This window comes from Tiliqua scincoides, chromosome 4 (genome assembly GCF_035046505.1).
Source record: "Tiliqua scincoides isolate rTilSci1 chromosome 4, rTilSci1.hap2, whole genome shotgun sequence".
In the NCBI taxonomy this organism is placed as follows: domain Eukaryota; kingdom Metazoa; phylum Chordata; class Lepidosauria; order Squamata; family Scincidae; genus Tiliqua; species Tiliqua scincoides.
In genome coordinates, this window is record NC_089824.1 from 45,688,448 (window position 1) to 45,713,740 (window position 25,293).

The following is a 25,293-nucleotide window of genomic DNA, read 5'->3' on the forward strand; positions in this document are numbered from 1 at the left end:
TTGGACGAGTTTCTGGAGGAAAAATCCATTATGGGGTACAAGCCATGATGTGTATGCGCAACCTCCTGATTTTAGGAATGGGTTAAGTCAGAATGCCAGATGTAGGGGAGAGCACCAGGATGAGGTCTCTTGTTATCTGGTGTGCTCCCTGGGGCATTTGGTGGGCCGCTGTGAGATACAGGAAGCTGGACTAGATGGGCCTACGGCCTGATCCAGTGGGGCTGTTCTTATGTTCTTATGTTCTTATGTAACTGGTGTGCCATGAATGGTCCACAGGTGTGCCACAGGAATTTGGAGGAAGGTCATTTATTAATAGGGCCAATGGGAGATGTGAGCCCCCACTAGCAGCATGGTGTGTCTCGTCAATTGTCAAAAACCTGGTGGTGTGCCTTGACCATTTTAGGGCCTTGTCAGTGTGCTGTGAGATGGAAAAGGTTGAAAATCACTGCTTTAATGCTTCACCTCTGCCATAGTTCTGATCCAGAGAAGGTCCCCTGCCAGCTCCTATTTGCCCCAGGAAGGAAGTCCTATTCTGCTTTTTTCCAAGGAAACATTTTAAAAGTTATCTTATTTACCTATGTAGCAAGGTTGCCGGATTGCTGGAGGTCCTGGGACAACGTCCTGCATGACGCCCCCCCCCCCCGGCTTATCAGCAGTCGGTGATAAGCTCAAAAAGCAATGGCTGATGGTTCCTACCAACCTCCCCATAGGCAAATGGGGAAATCTGTGGTGTCTGAGCAGTACGAGGGAGTTCAGGGACTCACCTGGATGGGTGGCTGTTGTGACAGCTGACCCCTGGGTTCATCAATTGGACAAAATTCAAAACAAAGACAAATCAGCATAGCATTTACTGAAGACTTAAACATTTCCCAATTACAAAAAAGGGGGGAAATACCCTAAACCTTTTATCCTTAGCAAGTACTACTGAACTATTAAATAAAGATAAGCCAGTGGATCAATGGATCAATGGATGAGTAACATATATACTGTTATACTATACATATATACTGTTTTGTTTCTTTAGTGACTCGTTTTAATCTGAATCCATATGAACAAGTAGCAGTGCCTGCTTTTAATGTTTTCTTCAAAAGTTGACAACCAAAAGCAGCACTTGTGAATTGAAAAACACAGACATTGTTCCATGCAGAAGACAGCAAAACAGGGAAAAGAGTCATTCCTGTCACAGGCTGTGGAAGAAGTTTACTTTGTTAAGCAATGTCGAAGGCAATAACCTAAACATAAAAGGAGCATATTCTGCCATATCCAGTGAGGATTATGACAACCATTGGTAGAAAACGAAATCACAGTGAGCACAAAGCAATAAATACACAAATAGTGTTTAAAATATAATATTCTTGCTAGAGTAAGGATTAGGTTCTACTTCTAAAGCATGCCTGGGTAGACAGAATCCTACTAAAATTATGGAAGATGATTTTGTTTTTTAGAGGCAAGGCAGACTCAATCCTATGCCCCTCCCGCTGGCATAACTAGTGTTGCGCCAGCAGAAGTTGCTTTACAGCTATCATAAAGCAGCCTCTGCCAATGAGTGCAGCGGGCCTGCTGGCAGGGAAGCCACAGAGGCCTCCCACATGCCTCCCACACAGACACCTGCCAGAACAGAGGGCTGGAGGCAGGGAGGGGTTGATCGGGGCAGGGAATGGTGGAACAGGGGAGGGGTGGGTGGGAGAGGGTGGTGATGGGGGCAGGGAGGGGTGGATTAGGCTCAGGAGGGGGTCAGGTTCAGCAGCACTTGCCAAATCCTGAGCCCCTTTCCAGGCCTGATCCACCTTCATGGAGCAACACAGACTTGCGGCTGCTGGGGCTTACCCTTGAGCAAGGGGACAAATGTTTCCTTACCCCAAGGAGACCTCCAGCAGATGAAAAATTTGCGCAAGATGTAGCAGAACCTGCACTAGTGGCACTGCGTCATCATGCAGGGACTGAGGTAGGACTGGAGTACCCAACTTGGGCCCAATCATTAAAAAAGAATGGAAACACTGCACAAAACATCAGAGAGCAACCTGGAGCACATCTACTCCCACCACTGCCTCAGGGCAGTCTTTGAAAGATCAACCCTCTACAGAGTGAACTGTGGCATTTTATACTGAGAGTGGAAGAACAAACAAGTGTTGTCATTCTTGATGTGCCCTCAGGCAAGAAACTATCTATTAAACTGTCACATTGACATAAATGTCTTCAATTTATTACGGTGTTTGAGATCCTTTCATCAAAGAGATATCAGCCCAGTTCTTGCAGAGTCTCAGTAATAGTACTAAACTACTAGCACTGCCTATCCGTGGCACCAAACTCATATAAAGCTATGCATGTTGTAGACAGAATGGATAGAGAGAAGCTGCTCTCCATCCCTCACAATACTAGAACCAGCAGTCATTCAATGAATCTGATTGGCAAGTGATTCTGGATGGACAAAAGGAGGTTCTTCTCTCATAGCGTATAGATTACTCCTTAACCAGACATCCAAAATCTGGACTATTCCAAAATCCAGACATCTTTGTCCAAGATTTGTTTTTTCTAGTTTGAATACAAGAAGGTCTTGTGCTCATTTCCACGTACAGTGCAGGTACGGGTTCTAAGTTCTGTTCTCTGTTCTGTGATGAGTACCTGTACAGGCATTGTTGAAAAATGTCAAAGAGGCCAGCGGACACCCATATAACTAACAGTGAAAAGAGCAAGAGGAGGACTTTCTCGTTATATTTATGCAATTATTCCAAAATTCAGACAAATCTGAAATCCAGACATCTTCCCATCCCAAGCAGTCCAGATAAGGAATACTCAACCTGTAATTAGTCTTTGGAATTCATTGCCACAAGATGTGGTGATGGCCACTAGTTTGGATGACTTAAATGACGGCTGGACAAATTAATGGAGGAAAAGTACGTCAATGACTACTGGCCATGATGCCTAAGTGCTTCCTCCAGATTCAGTGGCAGTATGCCTCTGAATTACTGTACCAATTGCAAGGGAGCAATGGTGGGAGAGACGTATGCTTTTCTCTCCTGCTTGTGGGCTTCCCAGAAACAGCTGGTGAGCCACTGTGGGAAGCAGAAAGCCAGACTAAATAGGCTTAGAACTGATTCAGCAGGGCTTTCCTTATGTTCTTATGCCTGCCTGCCATCTCACCTTCTAGTCCTTGTGCTTAAAGTTCAACACAGAAATTACGGTCCTGGAAAACCAATGATAGATACACCAGCCTTGGCCTTTGCCATGCTCTTGTTATCTGGTGTGCTCCCTGGGGCATTTGGTGGGCCGCTGTGAGATACAGGAAGCTGGACTAGATGGGCCTATGGCCTGATGCAGTGGGGCTGTTCTTATGTTCTTATGCTTAGCGAGAAAACAAAAATAAAGTTTCAGATAGATGCAAGAGTCTGTTTAATAAGAAAAAAATACAGCCCCAATGCATTCAGTACCTTTTCTTCAAGGGAATGAAACAATGATGATTTAGTGATGGTATTTCCAAAGGAGACCCACACATGAAATAGTTTCTTGGTATGGAATGCATTGGGCTGCAATTAATTTTTGTTCTCATTAATAGTCTCCTGCAACTATCTGTTTTTGTTTTCTGACCTGCGGTGCTGCTCCCTTGACTTTGCCTGCATAAGAATGGCACATATACAGCTGAAATTAATACCATGCACTACACTTATGGGGAAATGGGATTCCTCAGGACTGTTGCTTATTATATTGCACAAAATTTGTTAATCTTTTTGCCACTGACAGCAAGTAATCTTTGAAATTGGACAACAGCTGCATTTTGCATAATAGAACTGCCATTCAATTTGTACATTTGCAATGTTTATGTGTACATATAATGCTATAATACCCAGGAGAAACAAACAGTAGCATTTGAAAAAAGGCTGAATGACTGAAACAAGCTGATGATATAAAGAGTTATAGGGAGGGGGAGCCAATGGTCTGTGGTAAGGATAGCACTGATCTACCTCTTATAAAACATAAGCCATGAAAGCGTATCCTAAACCTGGAGCATGCAGAGAGAAGTTCCCACTCCCTTCTCATAGAAGCCTTTTCCAGTACCTTAAAATCATCTTTTGAGGGTGGGGCGGCACCATGGAGTAATATGGACTGTTGAATGGGAGACTGCTGAAGGAGAAGGGGAATCAGTAAAAATTGCTCACCTTCTCTTATGCGAACCAAAGTGCCTTCCATTTGTGCAGAGATCAGGATACAACTTACTGTCTGTCAGAATACAGAGCAAACCCACACAGAATTGTGCATTTGTCAGGTAGCCATAAAAAAGACTTCTGATTACTTTGCATAGAAGGTGAGGGAGTATTATATGCTTGGGGCAGCCCAATCCTGAGCTGAGTAGTGCTGAAATGGCTGTCGCTGCATTCAATGGCCGCCGGGCAGCCACTGGTGGCTCCTCAGGCGAAGGGGACATTTGTCCCCTTTCCCCAGGCGAAGGAGGAGGCCCCACAATGGGGCTACTTGGCTATTTAGCTGGCACAGAATAAAGCAGCCTCATGTCGGGCCAGGAGGCCTGAAGCGGGGCTCTGGATCCGGTGGAGCAGGGCCGCTCCCTCCCCCTGCCTTCCTCCCGGAATGCCTCCCCCTACCCACTCACTGCTCCGCTGTCCAGCACTCACCCGTAGCTCCAGGCGGCATGAGATAGGCCTCCATCTGGCGCAGGCTCAGCACGAGCTCATGCTGAACCAGTGCAAGCCCAGCTGTGCTCCAGGGGCCTGCTGGCATGTGTGAGAAGGCTCCATCCTTTGCACCAGCATGCTGTCCTCTTGCACTGTTACCCAATGCTTTATGGCTGTTTTTCAGCAGTCAGCGCTAGTGGAACACGTGTTCTGCCAGCACAGCAGCCCAACAGGATCAGGCTGTCAATCAGGTCTCCTGATAGTGCTGAAAGTGCTGAAGGTTCAGGAACAATTTCAGTCCAAGTGATTGTTGAACTCAATGGGGGAATGAATGGGGGAAAGAGGAAAGTTTCCTCAAGCAAAGATACTAGCCAATAGTGGGGGTGGCATATTTTTCCTCCTGAAGAACATGTGTGTCCCCATTAATTGCTATCACACCTGCTTCTTCTCATTTTTGCCACATGCTTTTCCATGTCAGTGCTACTTCACCACTTCTTCCATGTGTGGTTCACCATGTTTCTCTCTGTCTGTTCCTATCTGCACTGAGATCCCATGTGAAAAACTATGCCCTTGAGAACTCAAATCAAATATAATCCCCAGATTGAAAGTAATGGAATGTAATTTCCAGTAATTATCACATACTTCCAAAGCAGTTACTTGAGTTTGTTAAAGGGAGGTTAAAAAAAATGTGGGAGAAAGTTCAATTTGTTCTTAAATTAAAAACAGACTTAATATTTGCTTCAAATTTATAAATAATTGCAACACATTTTTTTTTTTTTTTTGCCAAGAAATCCATGTGCAATCTTTTTTGGAAATTCAGCCAGAGATTTTAGTGGTGTGCAGCAAGCAGAACTCTGAAAGGACATACAAAAGTGTAATGTGCACTTCATATATTGCTCCGGTTTGAAGTGGAACAAGGTATCTTACTGACAGATCAGCGATCACACAACACCACTGCAGTATGGACTTGGGTAAATGCTCTTTGCCAGCTGGAATACTGTCAGGCATGTGTCACCTTGCACTGTGGGTGCAGATGAATGAGCTTTCCCGCTCACAATGAACGGCTAATCATTTCCTTTCGCCATATTAGAAATGGCATCTTGCATCTATTATTCTGTTGATGCTTTTGGATGTTTTTGTAGAGGACTAGCACTGTTACCTGCAATACCTGCAATTATCTGTGATTCTTCAGGAATTACACTCTTGATCATTGTCGTGAGCCATAGCTCCTGATGGCTTTGAGCAGACCCTGCAAGCCAAGCTCATCAGAAGCTTCTGTGGAGGTGCCCAGTGTTGACCTCATTGCCACACATTTCCCCAGCACAGCTGGCCAACAACAAACTAATAGCTCATCAGCTCCCAGCTGTAACAATCGGGAGCTGGTACCAGCCCATCAAAGGCAGGGTTACCAGATACAATTGGGGACAGTGTGTCTACATCTTTAACCATTGTTAAAGAGGGATTTTCTGCAGGTGCAGCTCAACATGGAAGGGTTTAAAAAGCTGCACCTGCTGTTTAATTCCCTTTTCTATACAATGGTTAACTGCACAGGCACTCTGTTCCTGTTTGTATCTGGTAACCCTAATCAAAGGGCCACTGGGCAGGAAGAAGATAAAAGGCAAAAGAAGACAGCAAAGACAAAGATGACATGGAGAAGGGAGAGACTGGTGAAAGAGGCTGGAGTGAAGCCAGGGCTGAAAGAGGTAGTGTGGGAGAGAGTGCAGCAGACTGGGAAGGCAGTGAAGAAGATAGTAGGCTAGAAGGAAACTCTGGTGGGGCTTAATGAATTGGCCATGACCTTCCCCAAAGGGGGCTACCAGGAGATCCTCAGGCTACCATTGTGACCTCCCCAGAAGAGAGGGACAATCCCATGGTCAGAGTGATCTGCATGGCCAATTCTGAATTTTCTTCACCAAGTGCTTAAGCCTCCTGGACATATCAGGATTCCACCTAAGGCTCTCAGTTGATTTGGCAGTTGAAACTCCAGGGAAAAGGGGGGGAAGGGTCCTCCAAGGTGAAGTAACCTGCTATTTTCTTCTTCTTGGTTGTGTTCTGGGAACATGCATTGGTGCTGTATTCTTGTTGCTGGCAACCTTCAGTCTCGAGAGACTATGGTATCGTGCTCTGAATGGTGATTCTGGAACAGCGTCTAGTGTGGCTGAAAAGGCCGATTCGGGAGTGACAATCCCTTCCACACTGGGAGCAAGTGCAATCTGTCCCTGGTCTGTCTCCCTGGCTATGGGCCTTCCTTCTTTGCCTCTTTGCCTCAGAATGTTGGCCAAGTGTCTCTTCAAACTGGGAAAGGCCATGCTGCACAGCCTGCATCCAAGCGGGCCGCTCAGAGACCAGGCTTTCCCACTTGTTGAGGTCCATTCCTAAGGCCTTCAGATCCCTTTTGCAGATGTCCTTGTATCGCAGCTGTGGTCTACCTGTAGGGTGCTTTCCTTGCACGATGGCTTTTGGGATCTGGCCATCGCCCATTCTCACAACATGACCAAGCCAGCGCAGGCATCTCTGTTTCAGCAGCGCATACATGCTAGGGATTCCAGCTCGTTCCAGGACTGTGTTGTTTGGAACTTTGTCCTGCCAGGTGATGCCAAGGATGCGCCGGCGGCAGCGCATGTGAAAAGCGTTCAGTTTCCTCTCCTGTTGTGAGCTAAGAGTACATGACTCGCTGCAGTACAGAAGTGTACTCAGGACGCAAGCTCTGTAGATCTGGATCTTGGTATGTTCTGTCAGCTTCTTGTTGGACCAGACTCTCTTTGTGGGTCTGGAAAACGTGGTAGCTGCTTTACCTATGCGTTTGTTTAGCTCGGTATCGAGAGAAAGAGTGTCGGAGATCGTTGAGCCAAGGTACACAAAGTCATGGACAACCTCCAGTTCATGTGCAGAGATGGTAATGCAGGGAGGTGAGTCCACATCCTAAACTATGACCTGTGTTTTCTTAAGGCTGATCATCAGTCCAAAATCTTGGCAAGCCTTGCTAAAACGAATCATGAGCTGCTGGAGATCTTTGGCAGAGTGGGCGGTGACAGCTGCATCGTCAGCAAAGAGGAAGTCATGCAGACATTTCAGCTGGACTTTGGACTTTGCTCTCACTCTGGAGAGGTTGAAGAGCTTTCCTTCTGATCTGGTCTGGAGATAGATGCCTTCTATTGCAGTTCCAAAGGCCTGCTTCAGCAGGACAGCGAAGAAAATCCCAAACAAGGTTGGTGCAAGAACACAGCTCTGCTTCACTCCGCTTCGGATGTCAAAGGGGTCTGATGTGGAGCCATCAAAGACAACAGTACCCTTCATGTCCTTGTGGAAAGACCTGATGATGCTGAGGAGCCTGGGTAGACATCCGATCTTGGGGAGAATCTTGAAGAGGCCGTCCCTGCTGACCAGGTCGAAAGCCTTCGTGAGATCTATGAAGGCTATAAAGAGTGGCTGTCGTTGTTCCCTGCATTTCTCCTGCAGTTGTCTAAGGGAGAATACCATATCAGTGGTGGACCTGTTGGTTCGGAATCCGCACTGCGATTCTGGATAGACGCTCTCTGCAAGTACCTGGAGCCTCTTTAGTGCAACTTGGGCAAACAGCTTTCCTACAATGCCGCCACAGCAGTTGTTGCAGTCACCCCTGTTGCCTTTGTTCTTGTACAGCGTGATGATGTTTGCATCCCTCATGTCTTGAGGTACTCCACCTTCTCTCCAGCAGAGACAGAGGATTTCATGCAGCTCAGTGACGATGATCTCTTTGCAGCACTTTAGGACTTCAGCAGGGATGCTGTCTTTTCCAGGTGCCTTGCCAAAGGCAAGAGAGTCCAGGGCCACGTGAATTTCTTCTAGGGTTGGTTCACTGTCAAGCTCCTCCAGCATAGGCAGGCACTCAATGTTGTTCAGCGCTTCTTCGGTGACTACATTTTCTCTGGAATATAGCTCAGAGTAGTGCTGCACCCAGCAGCAGCCAGTGCTGCTATATTCTAAGTTTCACTAAAAGCCAAATCAAAAAGACTATACCTGGGAATCTGTTTCCTCTATTTGGCACAAAAATGGTGGCAGCAGTGCATTCCAAGATCCTATCCTGCTTCCTGGCACAGACCCGCCCCCAAAAGTCTCCTCGGATTTATGCCAGCAAAAGCGCTAGCGTAAGTCTAAGGAGACCTATTGGGGGCCAGGTGGCCTATAGGAAAGTACGTAAAAAAGATTTTTACTTACCTCTTCTAGGATATCTGTTCACCCCTCCATGCAGTCACTGCTGCTGCATTGTGCAGGCTGGTGGGGGGATAGGAGTGGACCCCAAGTTATCCACGGAATGTTCATAAACATTTCCAATAGTAGGTGACTCAGCTGCAAAGGCAGCTCTCAGCTTTATGTGGAATCACAGAAGCAGACTTGTTTGAAACAAGTGGAAAGAGGGTAAGACATGTGCTATTTAACAACCACTAATGGCATTCCTTTTAAGATGCAAACTTCATAGACTCTTTCTTAAAAGGTATTCCAATAGTGCATAAGTGAAGGTCGAGGCACAGTCAATTCACAAACCTCTGGCAAAATTCCAAAAGCCTTCCAATCAAATGTAAAACTCAAGCTTGCCTATCTGTCTGTCCCTGACCTTAGAGTTGAAGAGAAAGTCCTATATGGTGGTGTTGGGGAAAGAACTAGCTAGAGACCAATTTGACTAAGTAAAGGTTTAGCAAGGAGAGATGGGGCTATAGCCTTGGCCAAAATATTAAAAAAAAAAAAACAACTCAAGTCCTCTTACAGCATCATAAAAGCTGTGAGCTTCACCATGAGCTTCAGGGTCGCTGGTGCAAATGGCCCGAGGGCCAGAGCATGTGCTAGCAGCTCATGGATGCTGCATTGGGGCAGTTTGTGGGTGGTTCAGGGAAGGAGCCATGGGGTGGGCAGGGAGTGGATCTCAGGGGCACTAGTACATGCCAAGATCTATCCCTGTTTTCCTGTACCAACACACCCCTTGAGATTCATTTAAATATCTGACATAGGTCTAAGGAGACCCACTGATGGCCAGGTAGCATATGGAGAGGTAAGTAAAAAATATTACTTGTCTCTCTCAGGCTGTCTGGTCACCACTTCCCCCTCCCCACCACTGTAGCATGCAGCACCTGCTCCTGTAGTGCAGCTGCATAGCATAAACTGCTGGGGGCAGGTTGGTTGGCAACTTTCAGTCTTGAAAGACTATGGTATAAGCCTACAGCACCCAGTATTCCCAGGCGGTCTCCCATCCAAGTACTAACCAAGCCTGACCGTGCTTAGCTTCCAAGATCAGATGAGATTGGGCATGTGCTGGGTTGTTAGATAAGTTAAATATTCAGAACAGCCTCCGCAACAGAGGTAATAGGCTATGAGGGGTGGGTGGGGAAGTTGTTTTGGTTTTTACACACAGTCTCTTCTGTACTGGCAGATGGAAGTATAATATCAATACTCCTACATGCAGTTTATATGACGAGAACAAACAGTCTTGAGTGTAAAGAATATTTCCCGTTTACCCAGGAAAGCAAAGAACTTCCCATATTTCAAATGTGAGCTCTTTCCCCTGAATGAAATCTGTAATCAGCTTTTGTGACAGGGCAGCAGAGCAGGGAATCAGGGTAGTGAACCCACCAATGCTTCAACTAACATGTCCCTTCCCGCTACAGAACCGCTAATAACTGTGCTGACAAAAATAAAGAGGTAAAATGCCAGCAATTTTTCATGTCCCTTGAAATAGTTCAGTGACCTTGCTTGGTCATCTTGAGGGACCTCCGTCTGCAGGTCACAATGCTGACTGTGGATCTCATTCAGGAAGATCACATTTGAATGGGGTAAAGACCTCTGTGTTCTTGGCTAGTGAGAAATATTTTTCTTTAAACTCAAGGCTGTTTATTCAGCTCACATACATTACAACCAGGACTATATATATGATAATTCCATCTGTCAGTGCAGAAAAGACTGTGTGAGAGAAAGAAGCCTCACCTAAAACCTTAGGTACATGATAGTGCGATATCTGCATGGACCAGTTTGTTCTGAATCTGAAATCTACCCAAGGTTCCAAAAGTGGTTCTATACAGTGAGTATCATTTGAACATCCTCCAGCAGAGCTCTGTAGAACATTCCACTCTTTATCTACAGTTTATCTGCTATTTCAGCTCCCAAACTATCTTAAGCACTGATTGCCAACTGTGCTGATATGTGCCAAGTTCTGTGATGTGTTCTGAAGGGGCAGCCACTGCTTATGCCAGACATTCTGTCAGTACTTACTAACCTTAACAACATTACTGTCAGCACAGCATAGTGATAAGAGGCTTCCCTTCTGTCTTCTTATATTTTACTTCACTATTGCAAACAATGTGTACTCACCTATCCATCACTGTCAACATTTCTTATACACACAAAAGTATTTTTTTTCTTTTTAAAGACATCAGTCTACTGAGGGATGTAGAATTCCCTGCTAGCATACCTTCTCCAACTCCCAAACCAGGAAATTCAAATGTGATTATCGGAAAAAATGTTGGGAAGCATGAGTGTGAGTGTACATTTTAAAAAATGGAAAAAGGAAGAAAGGAATAACTGGAATACACTCTACTGGTCAATCTGCATCCTTTTGAGGATTACATTTCAAAGTTGGAGAGTAAACGCAAAAGCACATATACTCAAAATTGCCTTGAAAATCCCTAACATTTGAAAAATGGTTACTGTCTCTTTAAAAATGATGAGACACTGGTGGGAACAGCAGCTTCATTCTCCAATCTCAGGCTCCCTCCAGGGCATGTATTTAGTAAGTAGAATGGTGGGGGGAATCACCTGCAGTGTTCAAACCATTGATTTTGTTTTCTGGTTTTCCTTTGCTAACTGCATGAAGTTGAATTGGTGCAAGTCTATTGCATGCAAGGTATGAGCCCACCATATTAATATGGAATAACCACCCCAGCCTTGCTCATAATCAATAATGCAGGTTCAAATCTCCAGATACTTTGGCAAGGATGAAACAAACCAAGATTTTCAGTCATGAAGCATCCTGTCCTCCTGACAGAGTTGTTGATCATCCAAACCAGGGGTGCCCAAATCTTGGCCGGGGGGCCATTTGTGGCCCTTGAGGACCCCCAATTCAGCCCATGAGGAGCCCCCAGTCTCCAATAAGCCTCTGGCCAACCGGAGACTTGCTGGAGCCCGCACTGGCCTGACACGGCTGCTCTCAGTGCAAGGGCCAACTGTTCAATCACTTGTGCGAGCTGCGGGCCAAGGGTTGCTGTTTGCTGTTTCACATCTGTGAGTGGCAGCAAAAGGAAAGGCCGGCCTTGCTTTGTGTAAGGTCTTTTATAAGCCTTGACTATAGCAAGACCTTCATTCATTCACATAAGTCCCATCTCTAATAAATTCACTTATGTAAATTTATTCAAATTTGAAATGTAAATTAATCTTTTTTTCTTGGCCCCAAACACAGTGCCAGAGAGATGATGCCAAAGTTTGGACATCCCTAATCCAAACCAAAGGAAGACACAGATTTTCTTGCCTGGTCTTTACTAGCAAGAGGTAAATGTCCTTTACCAGCAAGGATGCTCTCTGTATCTGTTGCCAGTATTCATTTAAGTAGATTCATGGGAAAAGAGCAAGATTGATCCTAGGTGATCCTATGCACATTTACCTGGAGTAAGCCCCATTAAACACAATGGAACTTATTTCTAAGTAGACATTCATAGAATTGGGCTGTAAATCTTGGAATTTTTGAGCATTTAAAACAGCATTTAAAACAGAAATCCCAAGTCACTACATACAAGGTATGTTTTATAACAAGTAAATCAATGTATTCTAAGGGAGCCAAATCTATAGAATGAACCAAATCAGCAATATAGAAAAAACAGTAGCAACAGGAAAATATAGGAGAAGATAGGACAATAGGAGAATACACTCTTATTCTAAAACAGTGGTTCCTAAACTGGTGGGTTACAACCCACTAGCCTGGGAAGCACTGGTCAATGTCACTTTAAGGAGTGGGGAGGGAGAAAGGCAGCTACATGATCCCATGATTTTGCTGCTGCAGGGGATGGAGGGGGTTTTTCTACTTACTTGCAGTCAGCGTTGCAGTTCTGGGGGGCTCAGGGAGCCCTCCACAGGACTCCCTGCGCCTGCAAAACTGCAAAATAAGAAAAAAAGGACATTTCTAGTTTTTGCGATGAAACCAGAATAGCCTTTTTTTGGTTTTGCAGGCACAGGGAGCCCTGCAGAGTGCTTCCTGCACCCCCCCAGGACTGCAGAGCTGGCTGCAAATCAGTAGAAAATCCCCCTCCATCCTCAGCAGCAGCACAATCCTGGGGAAGGTGTTGCTGCCTTTCCCAGCACAACAACTTACAGTGCTCCCAACTCCTTTGTAGGAGTTTGGGAAGCATTGTGGTGAACACTTCTAAAACACTACTAAACACAGTGTGTGTATCTTCTCTCATTGTTAGTAGTTCTGTATTAGCAGCATTGAATGTGTAACTTTTCAATCTGGAAAACAGAAAACAATGATTGGCACGAAACCTGCTTTGATAACCAAGGTACCTACTAGGAACCTTATTTTTAATACGTCAAATGTTCTTGTTATAGTGCTCATGTCTAATGAGACAGCAGCAGTGGCCAGGGGAGCTTTTGCACAGCTTAAGTTGGTCTTATCTGAGCCTGTCAAACCTGACCACAGTGGTCCTTGCACTGGTGACACTGAGACTCAATTACTGTAATGTGCTCTACGTGGGGCTGCCCTTCAAGGCTGTTTGGCAATAGCAATGATTGCAGAACATGGCAGCCTCTGGGGCCATGGGGGTTCAATAGTTTGACTCTCAGTCCAATTCGAACCAACCTTCCAGGGCCAACGTAGCCCTGCCAATGGGGCATTATGTCGTGGGGAGGCAGTCATGGAAGCCTCCTCAAAGTAAAGGAAGGTTTGCTACCTTACCTCAGGGCTGCATTGCAGTTGCTGGAAAGTTAGTTAGGATCACAATGTCTATCCGGTCACTGCTACTGCAGCTGCACTGGCTGCCCTGCTATGTGTACCACCATTGGCTGAAGCTAAGTTGGTGGTAATGAGGGGGAGGGCTGCTTCTGTGGTGGTGTCACAGCTGTGGAACCCCTTCCTACTTGAATTAAGAACTGCAACCTTCCTGTTAGTCTTCCAGCAGGGTTTAAACCCCTTTTTGTTGCCCCGGCTCTCTCCCTTTAATTTGTCATTCAGTTTTTCTTTGTTAATTGTATTTGTACTGGTGTTCTTTTAATTGTAGCAGTTATAGGTGAAGCCTGTTAATTTGCGGAATTTCCATCTGCGGATCTGACTCTATGCAGGTTCCCTGGACCTGTGTGGAGTCAGACTTGGCCCCACCTGAGCCCTCCAGAGGTGACTGGAGCCTTGCTCTGGGGAATTGGATAGGACTGAGTTATTACAGAGTCAGACAACAAACCACATGACCATTTATCTACCTATGAGTAACCTCTAATGACTCATTAGTGACTCCATGGGATGTGACTTTCTGGAAAGCAGGATTACCTCCTGTGTGGTGCCTGTGTGGTGCCTTAGTGGGTGGTGCCCTCACAGCTGTAGAATAGTTCCTGCCTGTCATGGTCAGGAACCCCCTCCAGGCTTATGGATGATTACTGAAGATGATGCTTTCACAGTTTTCTGTGGACTTGATGACCAGCCGCTGCCCTTCATCCTCTGAGATGAATACATCAGTCACCAGCCCTTTTTCCTAACAGGCTGCAATCATACAATTCTGAAGTCAATGGGTTTAAGTGGCCTAACTGTGTGTGTAGGATTGTGGTCTTTGTGCAAAGTGCACACCTTTATAGAAAAAAAAAAGAGGAAGTAAATATCCAATAATTGCCTTCTAGCATTTTCTAGACCAAATCTTTGACTTGAACAATAGTCTTAGTAACTTACTGTTAAGTTGATTGCAGCCATAAATATACAATTGCTCAGTTCTCTCAGACAAGTTACACGCTACATCAATAAACAATTCAGAAAACAAAATGTGGAACTATAGTCCTTACAATGAAATCATCATTATAAGCAACTGTCACTTATTCATGTTATTCAGTGTGGAGTAAACCTGTTTTGAATAACTCCTGTAAGTAAACTCTTCATTATCTATACGATGCAGTATTGTACCTTGAATGTATCGACACTGTTGCGATTAAACAGCTGGTGTTTCCCGGATCCCAGAATAAGAGGACCAGAAGCCTTGTTTTCTCCATAAGCATAAAGGGACACAGTTGCTTTTGTGCCAGCTCTTTCAACATCTCCAGTGACTATAGTGATTTTCCAATCTTCTCCTGCAGGTAAAGACAAAATGAAAATGTGTGCCACTGACAGAGCAGTTTTATCTCAGTAACTAGGTGCCTGGAGACTTGTGTGGCACTGGCTTTATTGCAAATAATGCATCACTGAGGCTAGGGAACAGTAGCAATTGTTCAGTCAAATGAAGAAGGGCGCTCAGAGAAGTGATGTATGAATGGGAAAATGTTGGGGTTCTTCTACATAAGGGTCAAAATAGGTGTAAGAGCCAAATAGGTCTAGATTAGATTTCACTGGGACTAGATGCCCACTAGAGTGGGACTTGTGCATCTTAAACATCATTTCAGGGTGCAAATCTATGCTTGGAAAAAAAATCCCACTTTGTCTAATAGGACTTACTTCCCAATAAAAAATATGCATTGTCCTGGACTGTCAGTATTGCAGTGGACTGATTCTAGGTTCTCTAAACACACTGGAAAAGGAGGTTTAAGTTCCATAAAAAGTAGGCCCTGGCATGCATTTTGGAAATACTTGATTGTGGTGCATGCTACAGGGACTAACTGAACAGGAAGCAAGATGTTTCCTGCTTCCTCCTAACATTCTAGCAGTGTCCCTCTAGCACAGGGGTGCCCAAACACCGGCTCGCGGGCCACTTGTGGCCCGCTGTGGGTCCCCATCCAGCCCCCAGGGTGTCCCCCATCTCCTATGGGTACTCGGCCCTCACCCCAACCCGCACTGGCCTGCTGCGCAAGCTCCGTGCCTTGCTTTCCCTCGTTGCTACTGAGCTCAGTGGCAGCGAAGGAAAGATGAGACCAGTGGGCACGCAGGGCCTTTTATAGTGGGAAGGTAACGTGAGACTTGCAGGTCTCGCGTTACTTCCCACTATAAAAGACCCTGCGTGCTTGCCAGCTGGTCTCTCCCTGCCTTGCTCATGGGCTGGGCTCCCCACCCCTCCTGCAACCTGAGCCAGGAAAATGAGAGAGATCCCATGCACGGGAGGGGAGGGGAGCCCAGCCCAGCCAGTACATGCCTCCTAGGGATCCTCCTAGGCAGGCAGCACCAGCACATGCCACCCTAGCTAGTGAGGAAAAGCGGTTAGGTGGACAGGCAGGCAGACAGGTAGGCATGCAGTTGGGTGAGCAGGAAAGCAGCCAAGCAGGCGAGTGGGCGGCCAGGCAGGAGCACATACCGCCCAAGCAAACGAGGGAGGGCAAGGGGGCAGGTGAGCAGGCGGGTACATGTGTGTGAAAGTGTGGAAGATCCCCACCCCCCATTTGTGTGTATGAATGAGATCATAAACTGGCATGAAGATCTCCCCCCCCCCTTATTAGTGTGAATGGAATCATAAACTGGCTTGAATTCATTCATTCATTTTCCATCTCTAATATATTCATTTTTGTAAATTTATTCAAATTTGAAATGTAAATTAATGCTTTTTTTTCCAGCCCGCAACACAGTGTCAGAGAGAGGTAGTGGTTACTGGAGATAGGCGGTTTGACTCTGTCAGCCCACTTCTCCGGTGTCTACATTGGCTGCCCATTCGTTTCTGGGCCCAATTCAAGGTGCTGGTTTTGACCTTTAAAGCCCTATACTGCTCTGGGCCAGGGTATCTTAGAGATCGCCTACTTCCATACAATCCGGCTCGTCCTCTCAGGTCATCAGAGAAGGCCTTTTTACAAGTGCCACCGCCTAAGGAGGTACGTGGGGCGGCGGCAAGAAATAGGGCCTTCTTAGTAGTGGCACCAACATTCTGAGACTTGAGAATGACTTCCCTCTTGAGACTTTTCGGCGAGGCCTGAAGACCCTTTTGTTTAAACAAGCCTTCTGAGTTCATGGCCTTTTAAACATCTTTTCTATATCTTTTAGTATTTTTACAGGCCTGATTCCTCTATGATTTGCTGCGTTTTGCTCTTTTTATCTGACTTTTTATCTGACTACTGTTTTTATGTCATCTGTTAATGTGTTTTAATACATTTTTATTTGCTGTTAAATTATGTTTTTAATCTGTTTTAACATGTTGTAAACCACCCTGGGTCCCTTTGGGGAGATGGGCGGGATATAAATAAAGTGTATTATTATTATTATGTGGCCCTCCTACCAAAAACTTTGAGCACCCCTGCTCTAGCTTGTAGGCTGCCTTCCTGCATGTCACGTTCTTCAGTTCAGCCATCTGCTTAATGTTGCATATATGCAACAGGGATTAAATATATACACCTGTAGGCTGGGCAGAAATGGGTTAAGCAAGAATGTTCCTTTGATAAGCAATTAACACCCATGCTTTGACCAGTACTAAAGAAAAATAAAAGTCATGGGCAGGTCACTGGGGGGAGGCATGGAGAACCGGATCCACTGATACCGGATATGGGGAGGCGCTGGAACTTATTTATTAAAACCTTTCATTCATTCAAGTTTGCAAAAAGACCAGAAAGAAGCAATGATAAGCAACAAACCAGCATTTTTAAAAGTTAAGGTCCAAGCCATATTAAAAGGTAAATTATGTAGCTTAAACAACTCACTGTTTACTCCTAGCCTTTAGATTCATAGTGCAACAAAATAATTCTTAATGTATAAGCAGACTGTTGCCCATGTTGCAGACGTGGATCTGCATCTTGATGTTTGTCTAAGCCCTACTGAAATGGCTGGATGTGTAATTTAATGGGAACAGCAGTGCATATGTGCATCCAGGACAACTAGTTGAACCAAGCCTTGGTGTGCTATGCAAATTTTAACAGTATAATAAAAATGCAATTCACTTGCATTCCAACATGTGAAAATCTGAAAATCATGTTCACTTCCACCACTCCGACTGGGTTATTTTATGCCTTTATGTGCAGCAGCCTCCATATAGTAATCTTAAGTCAGTCTGCAGAGAGCTAACATAATTAATAAAATAGCAACCCACAGACTTGTTAGAAATAAATGTCACTGTGTGTACTGCAGTTGTATTAAAAAGGAGAAAATATCCTGGTGCTCGGTAATTGCTGAATGAAGCACTTAAGGTCAGGAATCAGGCTCTTCTCAGTCAGTTGTGTTCTCCCTTTAATATTCTTTTACTGGGAAAGCAGGGATGGGTGCTGGGTGTGATCTTCCAACTGCAGCACCCACAAAGATTAGCAGCACTGGAAAGGAACTATTGGGAAGTCAAGGACCAATCTACACAGGAATGCCAATCAAAGGTTCTTGGTTCTCAGTGAATGCCCTGACTGCAAAAATCATTTGAAACATAAACTATCCAAACTCGACAATTCAAAAATATTGTGCAGGTCAAGATCTGAAACACTTCACTAACCATAGTCAAGAAACTAGGAGCAGGCCACAGAATCATACATTCCCTCCCTTGACATGCAAATTCTTTCCTCTCTTTGCCACACTTAAGTATGGCTCATCATTAGGTCTGCCTTGATTTTAACCATGATTAATGTTAACTAGGGTGAGATTGCAACCCACACCAGCCCCCGAAGTGCAAGCATTTCTTTGAGATTGTGTTTTATTATGATATATGTAACTTCATTTGCATCCACTACATAGACAGAAAAATTTAGCTGAACCACCAAGAAATTACAGAAAGTATTGGGAAATGGAGAAATCTAATTAAAATTGGCCTTGAGTTAAACACTCTAAAACCACAATGGAAAATGTTTACTAGTGAAAATAAAATTAAGATGAATCACTGTTAATTAATAAGAAAATTATTAACACTCTGGTAACAAGAAAAAAAGGATTCAGGAACAAGTCTGAAAAATGCATCCTTCATGTGGCTTTCCTGATTCTTTTTAAATTAAGAGCTGGCAATTACAGCATTATGCAGATCATGCATTACATTAATATTTAAAGGAAAATAAAAATTGTGAGTATTTGAAAAGAATGTTATTCAAAATGAGTCTTGATTTGACCTGTGCTAAATGTTCTTAAGCAAACATTTCCTACATAAACGGGGCAGTATCTTGAGGTATACTTTACAAAATGGCTTCTTACCCAACATACTTGCATGTTGTCCATCACTTATTTCTCCAGTCCACTGCCTGATACCACTTTTCCCCACTTCAGATGACTGGTAATGGGATCCCAGCCAATTGGGAATTACATTATGAACTGAACACGGTGATATCACAGTGTCAGGTTAAGGGTAGGAAACACTGTCCTTACTCTCAGTGGCATCACTAGGGTTTGCATCACCCAGTGCAAGAGCCCAGTGTGTCACCCCCATGATGGACCTCTTCCCATGCAGTGGGCGAGGCAATGGCCCAGGTGGCGGGTGTCGTGATGCACCATTGCCCCATCCCCGCTAGTTTTTTGGCTATAATTTTTAATAAAATAGAGATATTTCAATGCAGTTTGTTTCATTGCATTCTGCCTGAAATTACACATCAAATGATATATAACATGATGGTATTATTCAATAATACCAAATTTTAAAAATTTTGGCCAATAGTGGTGTCACTATTGTGTATCACCCAGTGCATCTCGTACCCCCCCCCACCTCCCTAGCACTGTCACTGCTTACTCTGAATTTCTTTCTTACAAAATTAGGACAGTACTTGCTACTGTCACTGGCTTTATGATCAGCCACATAATGAATCAGATTTAACTGTACAATGATACCAAGAAGTCAATTCAGAATGAGGGCAGGATGCATTGCCCTCATTCTGACTACGTGTTGGGTGGAGAGCTGCCCCTGTTTGCAGCCCACCTCCCCAAAACATCCGAAAAAGAAGAAACATTTTTAATGACTTTCAAAGATGTTTGAAAAAAGTACACCCCATTTCAATTCAGCTCTATTCTTGGTCAAAATAAAGCAGCAGAAAGATTTACCATTTTCTTCTTGCATTTTCGGCTGATGGTTTATTTGCATTTCTGCCAAAAATAAAACAGCAGAGCAGTTAATAATAGAGTTGTCAGGTTACAATGAAAAGTGGAAAGAAAGGAGAGGTCTTTGTGTGAAATTAACTCTTCAGCTACTGTAGAAAAGCTGTATTTCTTTCACAATCTAGCATTATACTATGGGGAAGACATGAAAGCAGCAGCCAACTATAACCCTTTTATATAGTACACTGAAGGAATGGAAATCACTGCCCCCAGCCCCAAACATGGTGCAGTTTGGAAGATCTGAGCTTGTGTGTTCGTGTTCAGCAAATTCTGCACTGCCATGCCCATACTGTAGCCTGATTTAATACCAATGTACCTGTGCCAGTGGCTGCCTCCTGTCTTTGCCATGACACAGCTGTGCCATGGTCACATACATACAGCTGTGCCACATACAGCTGTGCCAAGGTCACATACAGTGTTCTGTTCTGCAGGGAGAAGGAGTAGGTGGGGAGGAAACAATGTTCTCTAGACTTGGAATCATGGGAATCTTGATGGTTAGTGCAAAGGCTCTGCTGCAGCCACAGCAAGTAGGAAGGCTGAGGTCACGGGGACCATTGCGTTGCACTGTGTTTTACCAGTAGTAACACCAATAACTACAGCTGCAGCTAAGGGAGTAATTGCAGAAGCTGCTCTACTTATGAACTTTCAGATACAAACACAACTAGCCGTATGTCCATAGATGGAATTAGTACCCATTCCCAAATGTTCCCCCATCTTATACCAGCCACCCCAGCAAACCCTGTTAGCCTGCTTTTCAAGAACAGACCACACAATATAGAGTACTATACTGAAGTTGTACTGCAAATACTTTTTTTTTCATATTTCACAATATTTTCACTACTGTGATGTTGGACTTAAGAACAAAACACTTTACAAATAGACTTCAGGGGAGCTTCTGTACACAGTACCATGGAAGGAGGGTGTACCTCTGTTTCTTTCTTAATGCTAGTGCAGAAGCAGAGAGCATTTACAGGGGAGAATCAGTAGGCAGGAAGGTGCTATTCTCTCCACCCACCCATCCCTGATCTTGCCTTGTATTTTGTTGTCCTGTGTAATCCCACAGGCATCTGGCATTCTGAGGTAACCTACTTCTAAAATAATCTCCTCCTGGTTTTAGAAATGAGCTATGTCAGAATGCCAGATGCAAGGGAGGGCACCAGGATGCAGGTCTCTTGTTGTCTTGTGTGCTCCCTGAGGCACTTAATGGACCACTGTGAGATACAGGAAGCTGGACTAGATGGATCTATGGCCTGATCCAGCAGGGCTCATCTTATGTTCTTATGGTGGGCCACTATGAGATACAAGAAGCTGGACTAGATGGGTCCTTGGCCTGATTCAGCATGGCTTTCCTTATGTTCTTATGATCAGCACATTGTTGTCTCTTACTAGATGTGCCTTGCTTTACCTCCTCAAAGGTGGGTTTGCTAAGCTGATGCACAGTTCCCCCAAAATTGATGCATGTGATAATATTAACCAAGTAACTTCAGGGATTTTTAGCTGGAAATAGTACAAATTCTTGATTTCATCTCCATATTCTAATCATAGCCTTTATTTACCTTGAAGGAAGAGCTCTACTTCTGAATAAATTTTGCCTTCAGACATAAATGGCAGCCACCTGAGAATAAGAAAGAAAGAAATGTTGCTCTTTCCACTTAAAACATTATTCACTGAAACTGGAATAATTTCTCAAAGTGAACATGGCACACATTTGTAGTGCTGTGTTCTCTACTCTTCCTGTGTCTCAAATTACTGCTAATGTTTATATTTGCATATATAATGGCTTTGTTAAATTTTAATTGAAACATAATGAATTAAGAACATGTTTCAACCTAAACATAATGAAAAGTAAGTTAGGCTGCAATCCTAATCAATTTTCCAGCACATAAGGGCAATGCAACTCCGAGGTAAGGGAACAAACGTTGCTCTACCTTGAGGAGGCCTCCATGACTGCCCCCCAACTGCAGGGTGCAGCATATGTCCCACTGGCACAGCTATGCCAGTGCTGGAAAGTTAGTTAGGATTGCGCCCATAACCATATAAGTCACAACGTACTATAAAGAAGATAGTTATAGGGCCCAAACCAGTACCAGTGCAGCTGCAGTGCAGCCCCAGGGGAACAAACATTCCCCTGCCTTCAGGAGGCTGCTGTGACTGACCCCCACTGCAGGATGTAGCATGCATCCTGGTAGCATGGGTGCATTAGCACTGAAAAATTGGATAGGATTGGGCTCACAGTTTCAGAAAATCCATTGATAGGGGGATTGAAGGCTTATCCAGATACTCTGACTTTTGGACCTGTATTTACCCTAATCCCTATTTGACCTATTTAGATTAGTATTTACCCTAATCCAGAGATGTTTCATGCTGGTCCACATGGCATGGAAGGGCCAACATGAAACAAAACACATCAACCTCCTGTACAGGAAGGAGAAACTAAGGAAAAGGACAGTAAGGTCAACCTAAGAACAACTGCAAGGGAGGGCTGGAAAAAGTCTAAGGAAATCTGTCCTTGACGCCTGATCCACAATTGTATTTCTCAAGTGACAGAATAGTAATTATTCATAGTAATATGGTAACATCAATACATATGGTGCTATGTATACTAAAAAGACAAGTCCCTGCCTGAGGGGCTTACAATTGACATAAAGGCAGCAATAGAAGGAGGAAAAGGAGATAAATGGCAAGGGCAGCATATGTCATTGTTTCAGCTGCCTCTAGTTAAACTTATGGGGGGAGGGTTATGGCAGCAGTTCTAGTGGTAGATAGAAAACACTGTTTCTACTGAGGTGGCCACCTTTCATAGAACTTATCGAGGTTTCTAATATGGTCTGTCCCAGGACCAGCAAAGTAAACAAACAAATTCTCTCTCTCTTTCTCCTTTGTCTTTAACAGAATATTTAGAATACTACTACTACTACTACTACTACTACTACTACTACTACTAATAATAATAATAATAATAATAAATAAAGGTTTAAAATAGACATTACTGTAACCTGAAGGGAAAATTGTTCTTGAAAGGTTACTTTTAGAAGAGAACTTTTAGTTTAAATACAACCTCTCACAACTGAAAATATATTCTGAGTTTTTCTCAAGTTCTCTGATGATGACTTTCTCACAGTACCAAGACTGTGACTTGTTATTGGCCTTGCAGCGCAACAGCACCTTCTGTAGATTTCCAAGAGACACGGCTTGTATTTCAAACATATCAACCTACAAGAGAGCAGATATATTCCATCCACATTAATGTAGCAAGTAATGCAAAGGGTCACCAACAGCTCCATGGTGAAATATTTGCAATGGAAATAGTGTGGAGATGGCCTGATTAATCACTTCCTAAAACAAAATAAAATAATTCCTACTGACTTTAAAGGAAATAGTATCTTTGCTAGTAATGGTAATTATCCCTTTATATTCCCTCTAACAAAAGGTTGCTGTTTTTTTAATGCAGCATATTATGGCTGAAGGAGCTGTCAGAAGAAAAGGAGAGGATGAATGTGTAATGCACAAAACTGTCCAGCTCTTTTGGTTTCATCCAGAGGCATTCAGTTGCATGACAATATGAACAAAGATATCAAATGGAGGGGATGGTGGAGGTTAGAGGGGTGAATAATCTGTTGACAGAGTAAGCCCAACAAGTTAAGTGTTGAGGGCTAGGATAACATGAGGCTGGAAATGCAGGTATAAGGAGCAAGCAGAACTGACAGAAAAGAGATCACTATTTCTGAGAAAGAACATCAAGCTTTGAAAGGAGCAAGAGAAATGGCATAGAAAAGTGGCATGTGTACTCTGTGGAAGGAGACAAAGTTATGGTTAGAGGGAATTAGTAAAAAATAATATTGTAATTTCATTTTAAAGATTTGTAGAATCCTGCCTTTCCTGTTATTGATATTTAAGAACATAAGATCATCCCCACTGGATCAGGTCATAGGCCCATCTAGTCCAGCTTCCTGTATCTCACAGTGGCCCACCAAATGCCCCAGGGAGCACACAAGACAATATGAGACCTGCATCCTGGTGCCCTCCAACTGACCCACAGATGCAACTGACCCACATCTTACAGGTCAGCACTTAAGGGGAAAACTGCACATAGTTGAAACTACCTTAAATCTGCCAAATATGTACAGTCTCTTTAGGAACTAAAATCTTATAAGAGACATGAAAGAACTGAGACAAATGAGGGAACAGAAGCTTCATTCTCTCATCCCACCCTTGTTCTGGGACATAGTAAGTGGAATGGCAGGAGGAGTCCCTTGGACTATTTAAACCACTGGTTCCCAACGTGCGGTCCTTGGCAAAACACTGGAAGTGATCCAAGGTGAGTTTTTTTTCCCCCGAGACCTCGCGAACCACTTCTCAGGGCCTTATGTCCATGAAGCCCTGAGAACTGGTCCACTAGGTCTTGGGAAAAAAATTCACCTTCGATCACTTCCAGTGTTTTGCCAAGCAAGCAATCTCCTATAGACCACCAAAGAGGGTAGAAAACAGACTGCCCATAGCCACTGAAGTGTTATCTGTGGCTGTGGATGGTTCATTCTCCATCCTTTATGACAGTCCGTGGGGAGTGCTTGGGAGACGGACCACCAGAGAGGGTTGAGATCAGACCACCCACAGCTGCATGCGGTCCATGACAATTCTGATTTTTCTCTCAATGTCTGCAAGCTTCTAAAGGTTGGGAACCACTGATATAAACTGTTGCTTTTTTATTTTTTTGTTTGTTTGCAGAGCAAGTATACTTGAATTAGTACAAGTAAAGTATGTGTGAGATGTGGGCCAACTGTATTCTATCACAAAAGTTAGGCACTGAAAGTAGTGAACAAGGTCTGTGCAAGTGGTGGTGAACAAAGTGATGTGATGGGGGCCAGAATCGCCTTCAAAATATTTTGGTAAGTTTGCATTCCAGCTACTTTCAATGTGTATACGAACCAAGTATTAGGATTTGTTTTTTCCCCCCCACAAGCTTACCATTCCTCTCTGAAATTTCACAGGCTTATCAGATTTGTGAAGAAGTCTCAGACCAGAATCTCCTCTTTCTCCATATATACACAAGTAAATGGAAGAATCTGTTTCAGCTTGCTCCAAACTCCCCGTGTATACATAAACCTGGTAATTCACAACTAGAGAAAGCAAGCTACATTTTAAAAGAAGCAAATCATTTGAAATCACAAAGAGATACACAATCTCATGTGTGTCTCACATCAACCTCACACACAAATAGACACACAATCATGAGCCTTCAGGCTCATGGTTAATGGCAATATGAATCGGTTTTTGCTAGAAATATATAAAGACATGTTGCAATGGGCATAATCCAGAAAAGTCCAGAGTTTTTTTAATTGGACTTGTTTTTGAACTGGTTATCATTTCTTACCAAAAGCACCTAATAGTGCTTATCAATGACCAGATTGTATCCAATCCTTTTTGTTATTGCAACTTCTTGTAGAATATATAATTCAGGTAACAGTTGTGATAACTACATGTTCAACCTTGTGGCTATTTGACTAAGGGTGCAATTCAAAGAGCCTGTTTGGCCAGCACAAGGCCCTTGCACCAGACGAA

The 25,293-nt window shown here is 43.9% G+C and overlaps 1 protein-coding gene across 1 annotated transcript in view; it reads right to left on the reverse strand.

The window, feature by feature from the left end:
- RP1 (RP1 axonemal microtubule associated) overlaps window positions 1-25,293 on the reverse strand; it is a 206,939-nt gene that overhangs the window by 115,972 nt on the left and 65,674 nt on the right. The window contains exons 21-25 of the mRNA XM_066624417.1: window positions 24,700-24,851; window positions 22,793-22,947; window positions 21,291-21,349; window positions 19,681-19,722; window positions 14,743-14,906 (exon numbers count right to left, since the gene is read on the reverse strand). Of these exons, the coding sequence (XP_066480514.1) occupies window positions 14,743-14,906; window positions 19,681-19,722; window positions 21,291-21,349; window positions 22,793-22,947; window positions 24,700-24,851 (572 nt within the window). The remainder of the gene's footprint in view (window positions 1-14,742; window positions 14,907-19,680; window positions 19,723-21,290; window positions 21,350-22,792; window positions 22,948-24,699; window positions 24,852-25,293) is intronic.